General features: G+C 39.9%; 1 protein-coding gene across 1 annotated transcript in view; it reads right to left on the bottom strand.

The window, feature by feature from the left end:
- Window positions 1-1,489: 1,489 nt before the first annotated feature.
- The window catches only part of CPS1 (carbamoyl-phosphate synthase 1), a 198,399-nt gene continuing 181,453 nt past the window's right edge, over window positions 1,490-18,435 (bottom strand). Inside the window, exons 35-38 of the mRNA XM_067463940.1 lie at window positions 14,860-14,919; window positions 11,826-11,938; window positions 4,985-5,114; window positions 1,490-1,819 (exon numbers count right to left, since the gene is read on the bottom strand). Coding sequence (XP_067320041.1) covers window positions 1,721-1,819; window positions 4,985-5,114; window positions 11,826-11,938; window positions 14,860-14,919 — 402 coding nt within the window. The 3' untranslated portion in view covers window positions 1,490-1,720. The remainder of the gene's footprint in view (window positions 1,820-4,984; window positions 5,115-11,825; window positions 11,939-14,859; window positions 14,920-18,435) is intronic.

Raw genomic sequence — 18,435 nt, 5'->3', positions numbered from 1 at the left:
TAAAACACCCCAGTGCTTCTTCTTTGACTTTGGTGGGCTTTATTTTCAATTTTAATTTCAATGGAATTGCTGAAATCAGGCTTCTCTGGCTCGCCAAAGTAGCGTTCTCTCTTTGGTGGGAACCAAGGGTCCTCTCTCCCTGAGGCAGACCCTCCCAAAGTTCCTACAAACCTCACTATTATTTAAATTCTCAGAAACTACACCAGGACTTCCCCATTATAGGCAACACAAAGAAGGGAAATGGGCTGGAATGATTGGCCAAAATATAAAAAGTATTAAAGAGAGAAAGAGGTGTGACCGTAATGAAGACACAACAGGAAATGAATATGATAGATAAAAAAAATTCATGGTGCCAATATAGACAAGTAAAAGAAGGCTTCAAAATGGACAAGGAAAAAGGTCTCCAAGAACATGATACTTTCTGGGAAACTATACTAAATTCAGAAAGAAAAGTAATAACAAGGATTTACAAAAAATTACTGGAATGGAATGTAGAATCAGAAGGAGAAAAAAAATATATGAGAAGATGGACAGAAAATATAGGAAAAACAATCAAAAAAGAAAATTGGCAAGAAATATGGAAAACAAAAATTAAATACACACACGCAACAGACTTTAAAGAAAATTGGATTAAAGTAGCACATAGATGGTACATGACACTCCAGAAACTTGGAAAATGTTACAAAAATATAAATACTAAATGCTGGAAATGTGGAAAGATAGAAGGAACATATTTCCACATGTGGTGGTCGTGTAACAAGGCTCAGATATATTGGAGAAAAATACATAAGATACTACAGGAAATATTAAATATGAGAATTCCATTTGAACCGGAAATATTTCTACTAGGAATGACAGAACAAAAATGGAGAAAAATATAGATAAAATCCTCCTTCTGCTAAACACTGCAGCAAGAATATGTTATGCGAAATTGTGGAAAAAAGAAGATATACCAAAAGTTAGTGACTGGATAGAAAAAATAATAGATATTAAAAATATGGACAGATTAACATATATAATAACAAAAAATAAAAGGACCCCAATAAAAGAAACTGACTGGACAACAGTAATAAACTACTTGAAACAAAGGAATGGGCATATAATAATATGAAGGAAAGAGAAAATAAGAGTGAAGAAGGAGATGAGAAGAAAGAAAGAAGAGGAAAAACCACCAGGAAGATACTCAGGAAGTCAACAAAGGAGTTACATAACAATCTGCTCCTATTTTCTTTATTTTATTTTTTATTTTCTATTTTACATTTTTTTCTTTTTTCTCTCTTTCTTTTTTCTTTTCCCCTTTCCTTCTTCTCTTTTTAGCACTATCCTATATCTGCACAAAACAGAATTTTTTTTTAATAAAGATGATTTTTTTTTAAAAAAAAAAGAAACTACACCAAGACTTTACTATAATGATTTTATTCACATTTTAAATGAGTTTCAGAATTCTTTGGGATTCACTTTCCCATCCACATTCTAAGTGCATGTATTTGGAAGCATATCCCTATGAATTCAATAGGAAAAGTGTAGGAAATAAAGTCCAAGGGCAGAACATTATTCAATACGTAGAATATGTCAGATTAGCAACATTGAGGTAGTATCTCCAAAGCAGAAGGTGAGACATTTAGTGCAAAGACATTCATTAACAGCACAATCTACTTAATGTGTCAGTCATGACATTCTTATTTCACTGTCAGAAAAAACCTGGTAGTGAGTTGTTCTTCTATGCTCCTTTCCTAGCATTGAACTTTCTGTAGTGAAAGAGACTTTTGCTGTCCAGTTTCCCAGAATATTTGATGGCTTCAGTGAAGAGCTTTGCTACCTGAAACCAGAAAAGGTAAAAGCTCAATCTGTTTCCCAAACTATTTCCAATGGATTAATTTAACAAAGCAGGCTGCAGGGTATTAAACACTGTACATCCAGGCATTATCTATAGACTCTTTTATGCAGGTTTCTCAATTTAAAAAATACATCTCAAAAACTATTTACTGTTGATTGCAAAAACATACTTCTTCCTTACTTAGATTTATGACCCAATCAACAAGATTAAGAATAGGGATGTGAGTGTGAACGTATTTGCTTTACAAATGTAAAGAATGATTTAAAGCATTCGGCTGGATCAAACAAAGTAAATAAATGCATTGTCAAAGGCTTTCATGGCAGGAATCACTGGGTTGTTGTAGGTTTTTCGAGCTGTATGGTCATGTTCTAGAAGCATTCTCTCCTGACATTTTGCCTGCATCTATGGCAAGCATCCTTAGATGTTGTGAGGTCTGTTGGAAACTAGGAAAACAGACAAGAGTTCTTTCTCCTACCCTGGACACTCCAGATATATAAACCCCATTTTCCTAGTTTCCATCAGACCTCACAACCTCTGAGGATGCCTGCCATTAGGCCAGTGGTTCTCAACCTGTGGGTTCCCAGACGTTTTGGCCTTCAACTCCGAGAAATCCTAACAGCTGGTAAACTGGCTGGGATTTCTGGGAGCTGTAGGCCAAAACATCTGGGGACCCACAGGTTGAGAACCATTGCATTAGGCGGACAATGACAATTATTATTATTAACATCATCATCATTATTATTATCTTTATTTGTACCCCGCTAGCATCTCCCGAAGGACTCGATGCGGCTTATAAAGGCCAAGGCCTCAATAAAACAACAATACAACAATACACATAAACCATACAGCAAATCAAAACATTAAGCAATAACAGTAAACAGTAAAAACAATACACCGTAGCACAATAAAACTAAGGTCAGGCCAAGTGTAGATGGGTACAGATTAAAAGTGCTGAGTATGACAGTTGAAATATAAGGATTTTTGGGTAAGTGCAATGTGCGGACAATTTTAAGTCTCTAGTAAAGTGCTTTTGGGACATGTTGCTGGGGTTTCCTATTCTGGAAAGGCAATGTTGACAGTGGCTTGGAAATAGAGTATGGATAAGTTTGATGGAGAATCCAATCACAGAATTTGGCTAGATAACGGTCACCAGACTGGTAATTCTTAGTAGATTTTAATTGTATTTTCTTAATGTTTTTAACTATTTATAATTATTGATTGTTATATAATTTATTATGTATATAGAGAGCCATTGACTTGTTGCCAACTGGAAGCTGTCCTGAGTCCCATCCCCTGGGGGTTGAGAAGGGCAGGGTACAAATATTGGAAATAAATTTGTTGTTGTTGTTCATTCGTTCAGTCGTTTCCGACTTTTCGTGACCTCATGGAAATAAATAAATAAATAAAATGTCGGGAGATAATGCTTCTGGAAGATGGCCATACAGCCCAAAAAACTTACAACCCAAAGTAAATAAAATACACACAACACACAACAATAAAGACAATTCCCACACAAATGTCTTGCTTCCCAAAAGGTTCATTTGGAGATAGAAGAGGAAATCCAGATGGTTGGAGAGCAAAAGGATACACACAATGGTAAAAAAAAAATGCCCATTGACAAACATAATAACAAATTTTATCACGATCTTGCTTCTTCTTCTTTTTTTTAATAGAAAGATAACAGTCATTAACAGTCAAAAAACCAATGGGATTTTGGCCTGCATCAATAGGAGTCTAGTATCTAGATTTAGGGAAGTCATACTACCCCTCTATTCTGCCGTGGTTAGACAACACCTGGAATACTGTGTGCAATTCTGGGCACCACAATTGAAGGGAGATGTTCACAAGCTGGAATGTGTCCAGAGTAGGGTGACTAAATTGATCAAGGGTCTGGAGAACAAGCCCTATGAGGAGTGGCTTAAGGAGCTGGGCATGTTTAGCCTGAAGAAGAGAATGCTGAGAGGAGACATGATAGCCATGTATAAATATGTGAAAGGAAGCCACAGGGAGGAGGGAACAAGCTTGTTTTCTGCTTCCTTGGATACTAGGATGCGGAACAATAGCTTCAAACTACAAGAAAGGAGATTCCATCTGAACATGAGGAAGAACTTCCTGACTGTGAGAGCTGTTCAGCAGTGGAACTCTCTGCCCCAGAGTGTGGTGGAGGCTCCTTCTTTGGAAGCTTTTAAACAGAGGCTGGATGGCCATCTGTCAGGGGTGATTTGAATGCAATATTCCTGCTTCTTGGCAGGGGGTTGGACTGGATGGCCCATGAGGTCTCTTCCAACTCTTGGATTCTATGATGTGTTTACTTTCCCAATCTTGATAAGACAGCACCCATACTGCAAAATCAAAATAGTATGACAACACATTGACTGCCTTAGTTTCATTCTATGGAGTCCTGGGGATGTAGTTTGTTGTGGTACCTGAGCCCTCTGACAGAGAAGCGTAAATAATATCTCACAAGACTACAAATCTCAGGTTTTTACAGCATTGAGCCATGACAGTTAATGTGATGTCAAAGTGATGTAATTCTGTCACACCGACAGTCTTCATCACTCTGAAGTGCTGATTAGATGGAACCATTGGTCCCAATTCTGAGTGGGGAAGTGATGATGGTGATGATGATGATGATGATGATGATGATGATGATGATGATGATGATAGGAAACCCAAGAGCTCCCAGCAAGTAAGAGACTATGTAGGAAAATGTAATTCTGTCCCTTTGCTGCACTTGATACATTCCAAAGTATTGTGAGATTTACCATATGATAAAACATGCAAGGACTATTATCTCCATATATGGAAAGACTTATATGTCTGTTCAGAAAAGAATGTCATGCCATATACGCTAATGAATTCACAGCAGAGGTGAGATTTGAACCAGTAACCTACAGGTTGCAGCTCATCATCTTTATATCAGATGTTATGTACAAGAATTGGCTGAAAATGAGCAAGTGCTTCTAATAAAAAGGTTCCCTTAGGTCTGTAATAAGGACAAAAGAGAGCTGAGCTGACTGAGAAGTACAATTTAGAAATGTCCTTTATCATGTAAGTCTGGGGTAGTTACAATCATTGACCGTCAAACATTAATTCAGGATGTTAAAAAGACCTTAACTTCACATAGGGGCTGTGAGAAACGATTACCTGCAAATTAGTGAGGAGAGAGATCCCACTATCAACAGCTGTCCTGCGGATCAGGAAATTTTCGTGCACAAACTTTGTGTTGTTGTTGGGGAGGTTAATTACCAAGTCTATGCTTCCATCTTTTATGAGTCTGGAATAAGCAATCAAAAAAATAAAAGCAAAATTTTTCAGTAAATCATTTTTCACTTCCGTACTCCATCCATCACATACCTTTGTACTCAGTAGGTAATTTTCTACGTCTCTAAAGCTAGGTCCAAAGGCATTAAAGCACCTTGAAGTGACCTGCTTGTGATATTGATCAAGATGTTCAAACTTAAAAGCAAACAGTATGAGACCTAAACCCAGCAGAGGGTTAAAATATATGAAAATATGTTGAATCCATCAGGCCACATTCTCCCCAGCAGAGGACTGTGCTTCAGCTGCAATGAAAAATAGACTAATCCACATTATCAGGTTGCTAGCAACTGATCAGAATAGTGAAGATGAAGAGACAGAAGTTAACATTCCTGTAATACTATAGCATGAGCTATATCTGATGCATCTATGGAGCCCCCGGAGCTGCAGTGGGTTAAAGCACTGAGCTGCTGAACTTGTTGACTGAAAGGTCGCAGGTTCAAATCCGGGGAACAGCATGAGCCCCTGCTGTTAGCCCCAGATTCTGCCAACCTAGCAGTTTGGAAACATGCAAATGTGAGTAGATCGATAGGTACCACTTCAGTGAGAAGGTAAAGGCACTCCATGTAGTCATGCCAGCCACATAACCTAGGAGGTGTCTACGGACAATGGCTGCTCTTCGGCTTAGAAATGGAGATGAACACCACACACCCCAGAGTCGGACACGATTGGACTTAATGTCAGGGGAATACCTTTACCTTTACCTATGTAGCTTAAACCACACAATTTTGTTTTTGATTTTAAGCAAACGCCATCCTATATACAATGTTTAATTACAATATATATACAGTAAGGACAGTTATTACACAAGCTTGAATACAGTTTCATTACACTCAAATAACTTTGATTACCAAATAATTATTTTGGTGGTCCTAGACTCCATCAACACTACTATATGTTACAGTTTGGAACTTTATTATATGGTCAGTATAAACTCATATAAAGCATTATAGGGGTCTATGCTAAACATCTCCAGCAAAGGATCACCGCCTTGTCGGGGCGCTGGAGCTTGAGCACCTCAATGATGTCATGAGCGAAACCGTGAAGGGCCACCCAAGACGGGACGGTTGTGGCAGAGAGGTCAGACCAAGTGTGATCCCTGGGGAAGGCAATGGCAAACCACTCCAGTATCCTTGCCAAGAAAACTAAATGGACCAGTACAACCAGAGATATGTCGGTATGCCATTGGAAGATGGGACTCCCAGGTCGGAAGATGGCCAAAATGCTACTGGGGAGGAGCAGAGGATAAGTTCAACTAGCCCCAGATGTGATGACGCAGCTAGCTCAAAGCCGAAAGGAAGGCTAGCGGCCGACGGTACTGGAGGCGAACGACGAATCCGATGCTCTAAAGATCAACACACCATAGGAACCTGGAATGTAAGATCTATGAGCCAGGGCAAATTGGATGTTGTTATTGGTGAGATGTCAAGACTAAAGATAGACATTCTGGGGGTCAGCGAACTGAAATGGACTGGAATGGGCCACTTCACATCAGATGACCACCAGATCTACTACTGCGGACAAGAGGAACATCGAAGAAATGGAGTAGCCTTCATAATTAATAAGAAATTCGCTAAAGCGGTGCTTGGATACAACCCAAAAAATGACAGAATGATCTCAATTCGAGTGCAAGGAAAGCCTTTCAACATCACAGTGATCCAAATATACGCCCCAACCACAGCTGCTGAAGAAGCAGAAGTAGATCAGTTCTATGAGGATCTGCAGGACCTACTGGATAATACACCAAAAAGAGACATTATTTTCATTACAGGAGACTGGAATGCCAAGGTGGGAAGTCAAATGACAACTGGGATCACAGGCAAGCATGGTCTGGGAGAACAAAATGAAGCGGGACGCAGGCTGATAGAATTCTGCCAGGAAAACTCGCTGTGTATAACTAATACTCTCTTCCAACAACCTAAAAGACGGCTTTATACATGGACCTCACCAGATGGTCAACACCGAAATCAGATTGACTACATCCTTTGCAGCCAAAGGTGGCGGACATCCATCCAGTCGGTGAAAACAAGACCTGGGGCTGACTGTAGCTCAGATCACGAACTTCTTATTGCCCAATTTAGAATAAAACTAAAGAGATCAGGGAAAATACACAGACCAGTTAGATATGATCTCATTAACATTCCTAGCGAATATACAGTGGAAGTGAAGAACAGATTTGAAGGACTAGATTTAGTAAACAGAGTCCCAGAAGAACTATGGACAGAAGTCCGTGACATTGTTCAGGAGGCGGCAACAAAGTACGTCCCAAAGAAAAAGAAAACCAAGAAGGCAAAATGGTTGTCTGCTGAGACACTGGAAGTAGCCCAAGAAAGGAGGAAAGCAAAAGGAAACAGTGAAAAGGGGAGATATGCCCAGTTAAATGCGCAATTCCAGAGGTTAGCCAGAAGAGATAAGGAACTATTTTTAAACAAGCAATGCATGGAAGTGGAAGAAGACAACAGAATAGGAAGGACAAGAGACCTCTTCCAGAAAATTAGAAACATTGGAGGTAAATTTCAGGCAAAAATTGGTATGATAAGAAACAAAGATGGCAGGGACCTAACAGAAGCTGAAGAGATCAAGAGAAGGTGGCGAGACTATACAGAAGATCTGTATAGGAAGGATAACAATATCGAGGATAGCTTTGACGGTGTGGTGAATGAATTAGAACCAGACATCCTGAGGAGTGAGGTTGAATGGGCCTTAAGAAGCATTGCTAACAACAAGGCAGCAGGAGATGATGGGATCCCAGCTGAACTGTTTAAAATCTTAAAAGATGATGCTGTCAAGGTGATGCATGCCATTTGCCAGCAAATATGGAAAACACAAGAATGGCCATCAGACTGGAAAAAATCAACTTATATCCCCATACCAAAAAAGGGAAATGCGAAAGACTGCTCAAACTTCCGTACAGTGGCCCTTATTTCTCATGCCAGTAAGGTAATGCTCAAGATCCTGCAAGGAAGACTCCAGCAATACATGGAGCGAGAGTTGCCAGATGTTCAAGCTGGGTTTAGAAAAGGCAGAGGAACGAGAGACCAGATTGCCAATATCCGCTGGATAATGGAGAAAGGCAGGGAGTTTCAGAAAAACATCTACTTCTGCTTCATTGACTATTCTAAAGCCTTTGACTGTGTGGATCATAATAAATTGTGGCAAGTTCTTGGTGGGATGGGCATCCCAAGCCACCTTGTCTCTCTCCTGAGGAATCTGTACAAGAACCAAGTAGCAACAGTCAGAACTGACCACGGAACAACAGACTGGTTCAAGATTGGGAAAGGCGTACGGCAAGGCTGCATCCTCTCACCCAACCTTTTTAACTTGTATGCAGAACACATCATGCGATGTGCGGGGCTGGATGAATGCAAAGCTGGGGTGAAAATTGCTGGAAGAAACATTAACAACCTCAGATATGCAGATGACACCACTCTGATGGCCGAAAGCGAGGAGGAGCTGAGGAGTCTTCTAATCAAGGTGAAAGAAGAAAGCGCAAAAGCCGGGTTGCAGCTAAACGTCAAAAAAACCAAGATTATGGCAACAAGAATGATTGACAACTGGAAAATAGAGAGAGAAACCGTGGAGGCCGTGACAGACTTTGTATTTCTAGGTGCAAAGATTACTGCAGATGCAGACTGTAGCCAGGAAATCAGAAGACGCTTACTTCTTGGGAGGAGAGCAATGTCCAGTCTCGATAAAATAGTGAAGAGTAGAGACATCAAACTGGCAACAAAGATCCGCCTAGTCAAAGCCATGGTATTCCCTGTAGTCACCTACGGATGTGAGAGCTGGACCTTAGGGAAGGCTGAGCGAAGGAAGATCGATGCTTTTGAGCTGTGGTGTTGGAGGAAAGTGCTGAGAGTGCCTTGGACTGCGAGAAGATCCAACCAGTCCATCCTCCAGGAAATAAACCCCGACTGCTCACTGGAGGGAAAGATACTAGAGACAAAGTTGAAGTACTTTGGCCACATCATGAGGAGACAGGAAAGCCTAGAGAAGACAATTATGCTGGGGAAAGTGGAAGGCAAAAGGAAGAGGGGCCGACCAAGGGCAAGATGGATGGATGGCATCCTTGAAGTGACTGGACTGACCTTGAGGGAGCTGGGGGTGGTAACGGCCGACAGGGAGCTCTGGCGTAGGCTGGTCCATGAGGTCACGAAGAGTCGGAGACGACTGAACGAATGAACAACAACATGCTAAACATATTATGCAAACGGTATTATAAGGCAATGCAGATGGGGCCCTAGTGATACCTTCCCTAGGCTTCCAGCATGATTCTACAGTAAATTTCCACCAAAAATTACACCAGAAGTTGACCATGTGGTCATCCTAGAGCAGTGTTTCTCAACCTTCCTAATGCCGCGACCCCTTAATACAGTTCCTCATGTTGTGGTGACTCCCAACCATAACATTATTTTGCTACTTCATAACTGTAATGTTGATCCTGTTATGAATTGTAATGCAATTATCTGATAAGCAGGATGTATTTTCATTCACAGGACCAAATTCGGCACAAATATCTGATATGCCCAAATTTGAATAGTGGTGGGGTTTTGGGGGAGGATTGATTGATTTTGTCATTTGGGAGTTGGAGTTGCTGGGATTTATAGCTCACCTAAAATTTAAAAGCATTCTGAACTCCACCAACGATGGAATTGAACCAAACTTGGCGGACAAACTACCATGGCCAACAGAAAACACTGGAAGGGTTTGGTGGGCATTGACCTTGAGTTTGGAGTTGTAATTCACCTACATCCAGACAGCACTGTGGGCTCAAACAATGATGGATTTGGACCAAACTTGGCACAAATACTCAATGTGCCCAATAGTGAACACTGATGGAGTTTGGGAAAATAGACCTTGACATTTGGGAGTTGTAGCTGCTGGAATGTATAGTTCACCAACAATCAAAGAGCATTCTGAACCCTACCAACAATCGAATTGGGCCAAACTTCCCACACAGAACCCCCATGACCAACAGAAAATACTGTGTTTCCTGATGGTCTTTGCCGACCCCTCTGACACTCCCGGGTAACCCCCCAGGGGTCCCGACCAGAATGAGAACCACTGCCCTAGAAGATAGAGAATATCATTCTATGCATGTTCTAGGTCCAAAACATACCTTCTGTGGTATGCTTTGACCAGACCCCAAGGTAGCATTCATGTCAGGTAAGGGTTCATGGTTATGCAAACATCACTTTACACTAAGGGTCCTGGAATGAATCCCTCACATTATACACTGTATTAACTAGTTATACTTGTGCCATTCCTATTCTCCAGTGAGGTTTTTTTTTCTTCTCCCCGTGTCAGGAGTGACTTGAGAAACTGCAAGTGGCTTCTGATGTGAGAGAATTGGCTGTCTGCAAAGACATTGCCCAGGGGACACCCAGATGTTGAATGTTTTACCATCCTTGCAGGAAGCTTCTCTCATGTCCCCGGGGAGCCAGAGCTGACAGAGGGAGCTCATCCATGCTCTTCCCGGATTTGAATCTCTGATCTGTCATTCTTCAGTCCTGCCAGCACAAGGGTTTAACCCACTGCACCTCCAGGGGCTCCTCTCCAGTGAGGTAAGACTGTGGAGTTCAGTATTCTCCTCCTTCCTACTGTATCACTGCGATTACCTTGTGAAGTAGGTCAGACTGAGAGAGAACTATTGCTCCAAGGTCACCCAATGTAAAAAAAAAGATGCAAAGAAAACAATGTACCGTATATACTCGAGTATAAGCCAACCCAAATATAAGCCGAGGCACCTAATTTTACCACAAAAAACCTGAGAAAACGAATTGACTCGAGTATTAGCTGAGGGTGGGAAACGCAACAGCTACTGGTAAATTGCAAAATAAAAATAAATACTAATTAAATTAGATTAATTGAGGAATCAGTAGGTTATATATTTTTGAATATTTACAAAAATGGTAATTTAAGATAAGACTGTCCAACTCTGATTAAATTATTATATAACTTCTTCAATGTAAATGTGCTTACGTATCCTTCCAATAATAATAAAGAGAGCAACATAACAAATGTAATAATAACAATAATAAAAAGAGTAAAATAATGAATGTAGCAATAACAACAATTATATGGTAAAATAATAAATGTATAATACTAGAGTAAAATGATAAATGTAATAATAATAAATAGAATAAAATAATAAATGAAATAATAATAATAATAACAACAACGACAACAACAACAACAACAACAGAGTAAAATAATAAATAACCTTGACTCGAGTATAAGTCGAGGGGGACTTTTTCAGCCTAAAAAAAGGGCTGAAAAACCAGGCTTATACTCGAGTATATACAGTATTTAGGAAATCCTGGAAACTTCCAGCTAGCAGGGTGACTGGAAAATTCTGGGAACGGCAAACTTTTAAAAAAAATCAATATCTGGTCTTGGTCCTTTCATTGTTATCCTGCTCATATAAATAGGGGACTTGCAAAAAAAAGAGAGAGAGAGAGAGGGAGGGAGGGAGGGAGAGAGGTTTTCTACTTAAAAATAGAAGAATGCACCCAGAATGGGACATTTCCAGAGAAGGAAACCAATAGGATTATCAACAAAACTGGATCAAATATTTCAGACATATAACAGTAGCCCACTTTTTATCGAAAAATATTCTCAGATTATCAAGACAGTTGTTTCTCTTTAAAATTGTAGAAACTCTTACTTTCCGAATGGAACAAGTGTGGAGTCTGCACTTGGCTGTGTTGGCCATGCTACTGGTGATACTGGGATGTTGTTGCCACTGAGCCAATTAAAAGTTCCTTCTGTAGCATAAAGCTGTGGAGAAGTAATAAAAAATATACAACTTTGTTATACAACTCATAAATAATTACCATTCTTCATCTATCAGTCAATTTTTTTTCTGTATGGCTGAACCAAGTTCCAGGGTATGGATTTTTAGTTTAATTAACAGGAACCGAGATAATAAATGTATTTATAACTACAGTTTTTGTTTTTGTTTTTGTCGTGTCAGGAGCAAGTCGCTTCTGGTGTGAGAGAATTGGTCGTCTGCAAGGATGTTGCCCAGGGGACACCTGGATGATTTGATGTTTTTATCATCCTTGTGGGAGGCTTCTCTCATGTCCCCGCATGAGGAGCTGGAGCTGAAAGAGGGAGCTCATCCGCCTCTCCCCGGATTCGAACCTGCGACCTGTCGTCTTTTTTGCCGGCACAGGGGTTTAACCCACTGCGCCACTGGGGGCTCCATTAACCCGGATTGTTTTGGGGTTTTATTTTGTTTTAAATGTCTGATAATGCTTTGTGAATCAGTTTTGCTGTGCGGCTTCAGTGTTGAAGACCCAAGCTATTCAACATGTGTTTCTTTCTGCCTGCTTAGAAGTGATTGTGTCAATTTACAGCATAAAGTAGCACATGGATTAGGAGCAAATGAATCTCAGATATTCCCTACCACCAGAGTTCAGTTACTATCAATGACTTTTCCTCTATTTTTTTTTTACTCAGACAGATAGTGAGATGCCCGGAGAAGTGCAGAGATCTAATGGTACATACATAGCATGTGAATAGTAAAGGGATGTAATTATTTGCTAATTTTGGTCTTGAGGGAGGCAAGAGGCAATTTTAGTGGGAAAAAGCTGGACTATTTGTAGTTCAGGACTTATTCTATACAACATTCAATTGAGGTTTATATGTGTCACAAAAATTTAATGTGCAGATTTTATAAATGTGGATTAAGTATCATGCGGGAGAATGAATGGAAGAATGGAAGGACGTATGGAGCTAATAATTTTGGAAACACCAGTAAAAGACCCAGACCTGCAATGACTAACTCCTGCTTGCTGGACTATAATTAAAAGTTGCTAATGAAAAATGAAAAGGAAACTCTGATAAGAACTGGGACAGTGATACCAGAAATGTTTTCAAAATTCCTTATGTTAAGAAGGAAGTCAACACAAGCTTTGTATTTGTCAACACCAATCAATGTGTGTGAATGTTGAGTGAAAATATAATTCCCCTTTGGGTTGTTGTAGGTTTTTCCAGGCTATATGGCCATGTTGTAGAGGCATTTTCTCCTGACGTTTCACCTGCATCTATGGCAAGCATCCTCAGAGGTAGTGAGGTCTGTTGGAAGTAGGAAAATGGGTTTATATATCTGTGGAATGACCAGGGTGGGACAAAGGACTTTTGTCTGCTGGAGCTAGGTGTGAATGTTTCAACTGACCACCTTGATTAACATTTAATGGCTTGGAAGTGCCTGGGGGGAATCTTTTGTTGAGAGTGATTTGATGTGCCTGATTGTTTACTCTCTGTTGTTTTGCTGTTGTAATTTTTGAGTTTTTTAATACTGGCAGCCAGATTTTGTTCATTTTCATGTTCATTACTTCAACCAGAGAAGTCAGCCATAGCAGCGCACCTGATGAACCAACCTGGACACAGCATATTATTTGAGAACATGGAAATGCTGGACTACTCTCACAACCACCATGTCAGACTACACAGAGAAGCCATTGAAATTCACAAGCATGTGGACGATTTCAACAGAAAGGAAGAAACCATGAAAATGAACAAAATCTGGCTACCAGTATTAAAAAACTCAAAAATTACAACAGCAAAACAGCAGAGAGTAAACAATCAGGCACATCAAATCACTCTTAACAAAAGATACTCCCCAGGCACTTCCAAGCCATTAAATGCTAATCAAGGTGGTCAGTTGAAACATTCACACCTAGCTCCAGCAGACAAAAGTCCTTTGTCCCATCCTGGTCATTCCACAGATATATAAACCCATTTTCCTACTTCCAACAGACCTCACTACGTCTGAGGACGCTTGCCATAGATGCAGGCGAAATGTCAGGAGAAAATGCCTCTAGAACATGGCCATATAGCCCGGAAAAACCTACAACAACCCAATGATTCCGGCCATGAAAGCCTTCGACAATACATTAATTCCCCTTCGTTTGTTTGTTAGCCATGTAACTGTAAGTTGTTTATGAATCCAGTGTAGTTGCATAGAATCTGTATGTCTGTATGTCCAATGCCATTCTTTGTCTAAATGTTTTTCTGTAATCTGATATACCCTCTCACACTGGAAATTGCAATAAAAAGAACCTATGCTTCAAAGTTATTGAAATGTCATTCATGACAAATGTGCTGAAAATGGCCTTTTCTGCCCATGGAAAAAAATATCTGCACAGGAATTGTATTTCTCAGCAGGTATATAATTTCTACATAGAAATGTTGTGCTGAATAAATCCTCAACTGGGGGTTTTGTGCTGAATAAATTCCCAATTATGAAGAGTCACAGAAGTACATAATTATCCATGTGAGGGTTTCCTGCTGCTTGCTAAAAGTATGAACTCTTTAGTTGAGGCCAAAACAGACCCCTTGAGTCTCCTTGTGGAGAGAAAAAGTGAGGTATAAATAAACATAATAATAATAATAATAATAATAATAATAATAATAATAATAATAATCAAAATTCAGCAAGGCAATTTTGTTTATTCAGGGTTTATTGCAAAGAGAAGCAGATATGGGCTTTTAATATATGCTTTTTCAAGTAACTTATTTCAGTGTTAATAAATTAGACTTTGCAATGGAAACATCTTTCTGGTAAAACATACACCAGAAACCATAACATATCCATTGTCTCTTTAAATAGTCATGTTTTCCCCCTTATTTTTAGGCTGGCCTCTTCAATGAGTATGGGAGATTTCAGAGATTTCACACTCAAAGCAACACACCTTAAAACCTTGACCGTGGAGCTGCTGTGCTTCCTCAAGGAATTTGGGACGGAAAGAGTGCTGAAAGAAAGAAAATATATATATATAGAAAGTTGTTCTCAAAGACAGTGGCAGTACAGCAATATCGTTTTTTCCCACAGACATGACAGTATTTGCAGAGTGGAAATTTCACAACAGGCAGGAAAGCTCTGCTATTATATTGGGATAAGTAGTAAGCTCCATGTTAGTCTTGGACATCTCCCTTTTCTTAAAAGTGAATGTCACAGAAAGCTATAAAGGGCATGAGCTTTATCGTAGTTGGCAAGTTATTGTAGATTAACAGGCTTCAAAGACAGTGTTTGTCGTGAAACTAAAGCCCATATCTTGCCAATAAGCTGGATTCCCAAGAGTTTTAACACAGCACACATCTTCCAGGGTTATATTGCCAGAAACATGAATGCCTGGATGACAATATGTCCAGTTCAGCATTCATAGACCAAAATTTGTGATTCGGATCAATTATGCTGTTTGGACAAGTTTGCACTGGAGAAGTTTGCAATTTTACAAAATGTATCATTTATTTGGGGGGGGGGGGTACCAAGTGCTTGAGGAATAACGTGAGAATGAGGATACACAATTATATAAGGGCAGCTAGGCAGAGGAGAGAGATACAATAAGAAGAGAATTGTATTAAGTACAATTCCTCATTTTAGCTCTCAAATATTTATTTCACACTAGTTGTCCCCTGCCATGCGTTGCTGTGGCCCAGTCTGATGATCTGGAAAATAAAGTAACGAGAAAGCGTTGGTTTCTAATCTATGTAATTTCTTGCTTGTGGGTAAACAGTATTTCTTGTTGTTTCTTTTTCAGTGTTGATGTGGAGATTGTCTGGTTTGCCCAAAATGCAACATATCATAGTCCTTCTTTAGGTGTCCCTTTCAAATCTATGATGCGATATCTGTGTGTGTGTGTGTGTGCAGGGGCGGCTCAACCCATTACGCAAAGTAAGCATTTGCAGTATAGTAGTTGATTTTGCCCAAGGGTGCTCTTGAGGCGCTTTTTGGGGGAAAATAGACCTTGACATATGCAAGTTGTAGTTACTGGGATGTATAGTTCACCTACAATCAAAGAGCATTTTGAACTTCACCAATGATGGAATTGAACCAAATATGGCACACAGAACTCCCATGACGAACAGAAAATATATATCAGTGATTGGTTGGGGGGGGGGGGGGTGCCAAAATACTGTTTGCTTACCGTTGAAAATTACCTAGGGCTGCCTCTGTGTGTGAAGCATATCTATCTATCATTTATCATATCTATGGCTGGATGGCTCTTTGTCAGGAGGGCTCTGATTACATTTCCTTGCCCTGGTGAAGAGAGTTGGACTGGATGGCCTTAAGTCTTTTCTGCTGGTCATGGGGGTTCTGTGTGGGATTCTGTCGTTTGTGGGATTCAGAATGCTCTTTGATTGTAGGTGAACTATAAATCCCAGTAACTACAAATCCCAAATGTCAAATCCCAAATTTCCTCCAAACTCCATCTGTGTTCATATTTGGGTATATGGAATATTTGTGCCAAGTTTGGTCCAGATCCCTCATTGTTTGAATCCACAGTGCTCTCTGGAGGTAGGTGAACTGCAACTCCCAAACTCAAGGTCAATGCCCACCAAACCCTTCTAGTGTTTTCTGTTGGTCATGGGAGTTTTGTGTGCCATGTTTGGTTCAGTTCCATCATTGATGGAATTCTGAATGCTCTTTGATTGTAAGTAAACTATAAATCCCAGCAACTACAATTCCCAAATGACAAACTCAATTTTTTTTAGTGAAGGACATACATTGGGTTGTTAGGTGTATGCTGTCCAAATTTCGTGTCAATTGGCCCACTGGTTTTTGAATTCTGTTAATCCCACAAACGAACATTACATTTTTATTTATCAGCTATCAAATATTGGCATCCAAGGCAGAAGTGTTACAACTGTGTAAATATATGAACTAGTTTTGATTCAGCAAATTAATTCTGCATTTTAGGATTTTGCCTTTTCTGTATTGCACCGAGTTTAACAATGGTTAGATTTGAAAGCAGTCGACAATGACCTTCAACTGAAAAGAATTTCCACATTTTAGTCTATATGGCTTTTGACAAGTTAGGAGTCAGGATTTCACAAAGCCATTTATTTCCCAGTGTGAAGTGTGGATTCTCTGATCCTGATAGAGGTCACACTGAAACACCCTAGAGGGCAGAGCAAGGACTAGTGCTGGAAAAATGAGTCAAGCCATAGCTTCAGGGCCCACAGACGCTGGTGAGAACTCCATGGAAAGCCATTTCTGTTCACTACACTGAGTGTAAAATACAAATATCCAACATGACACAAGAGAGCTTGCAGCGTCCTGGCTATGGAATAACTCTGCCTTCTGCTCAGGGGTGTTGGCTTTCACAACAGTATTATAAACCTCTATCAAACATGTATTGAACACTTGTGACACAGAAAACAGGCTCTCCTCGAAAAGAAATTACAGCTGTCAACCTTCATCTATGCGGCCCCAGATGTAAAAGCTGATTGAAAGTACCTGCGCAAGAAATCGTTTGCTACGGAAAAGCAAAGTACAAGCTTGCTTGTTTACTGTGCACTATCAGGATTCAGTTTTGAAACAGAATTTCTCATTTCCTTCAAGATGTTTTTCATGCTGTTGTATAATTAACCTTTAAATAAAAGGCTCAGGTCCTCTGTTCATTTTTATTTTTGAGGCATTTCCATTCCTGGAATTCAGTTAAAACTAAAAATACCAATGAGTTTCCCCATCCTGTTGTGTTTGTTAAAATATTATCCAATGCAGAACATGAAGGCATTTTTGTTTTTGCTGGAATTGTGATTAATCATCATGCAAGCCTGAATTATAATCCGAATAACTCTTACTCTTCACATAAAATCTACTCAAAATAAACCTGTATGTGTAAATCCAACTCTTCTGGCTTCTTTTATCCTTTGGGATATTTTTTGGCAAGGGCAAAGAAACTATGAGTCCATCCAGACAGGCCCAAAAACCGGGACCTGTCTTGGAGGAGGGAGCAAGCTTGTTTTCTGCTTCCCTGGAGACTAGGACATGGAACAATGGCTTCAAACTACAAGAGAGGAGATTCCATCTGAACATGAGGAAGAACTTCCTGACTGTGAGAGCCGTTCAGCAGTGGAACTCTCTGCCCCGGAGTGTGGTGGAGGCTCCTTCTTTGGAAGCTTTTAAACAGAGGCTGGATGGCCATCTGTTGGGGGTGATTTGAATGTAATATTCCTGCTTTTAAACATGGACTGGATGCCCCATGAAGTCTCTTCCAACTCTGATTCTATGATTCTATGATTCTATTACCAGAGGAGTTCAAACAACTCTGTCGGTAAAACTGAATTAAAACCCTGCTTTGTTCTGAATTGATTAAACACCTGATAAGATCCTGATCTTATGGTAAGATCTGGGGCTTACTAGGTTTGGACCCTGTGAACAACACACATAATTAAGTTATTCCTAATGTTCAAGTGGAATCTTCTTTCCTGTAGTTTGATGCCATTGTTGCACTTCCTAGTCTCTAGAATTGCAAAAAACA

The sequence above is a fragment of the Anolis sagrei genome, chromosome 1 (genome assembly GCF_037176765.1).
Source record: "Anolis sagrei isolate rAnoSag1 chromosome 1, rAnoSag1.mat, whole genome shotgun sequence".
NCBI classification, from domain to species: domain Eukaryota; kingdom Metazoa; phylum Chordata; class Lepidosauria; order Squamata; family Dactyloidae; genus Anolis; species Anolis sagrei.
Note: the sequence above shows the minus strand (reverse complement) of the source record. Positions and strands in the feature narration are given on the sequence as shown.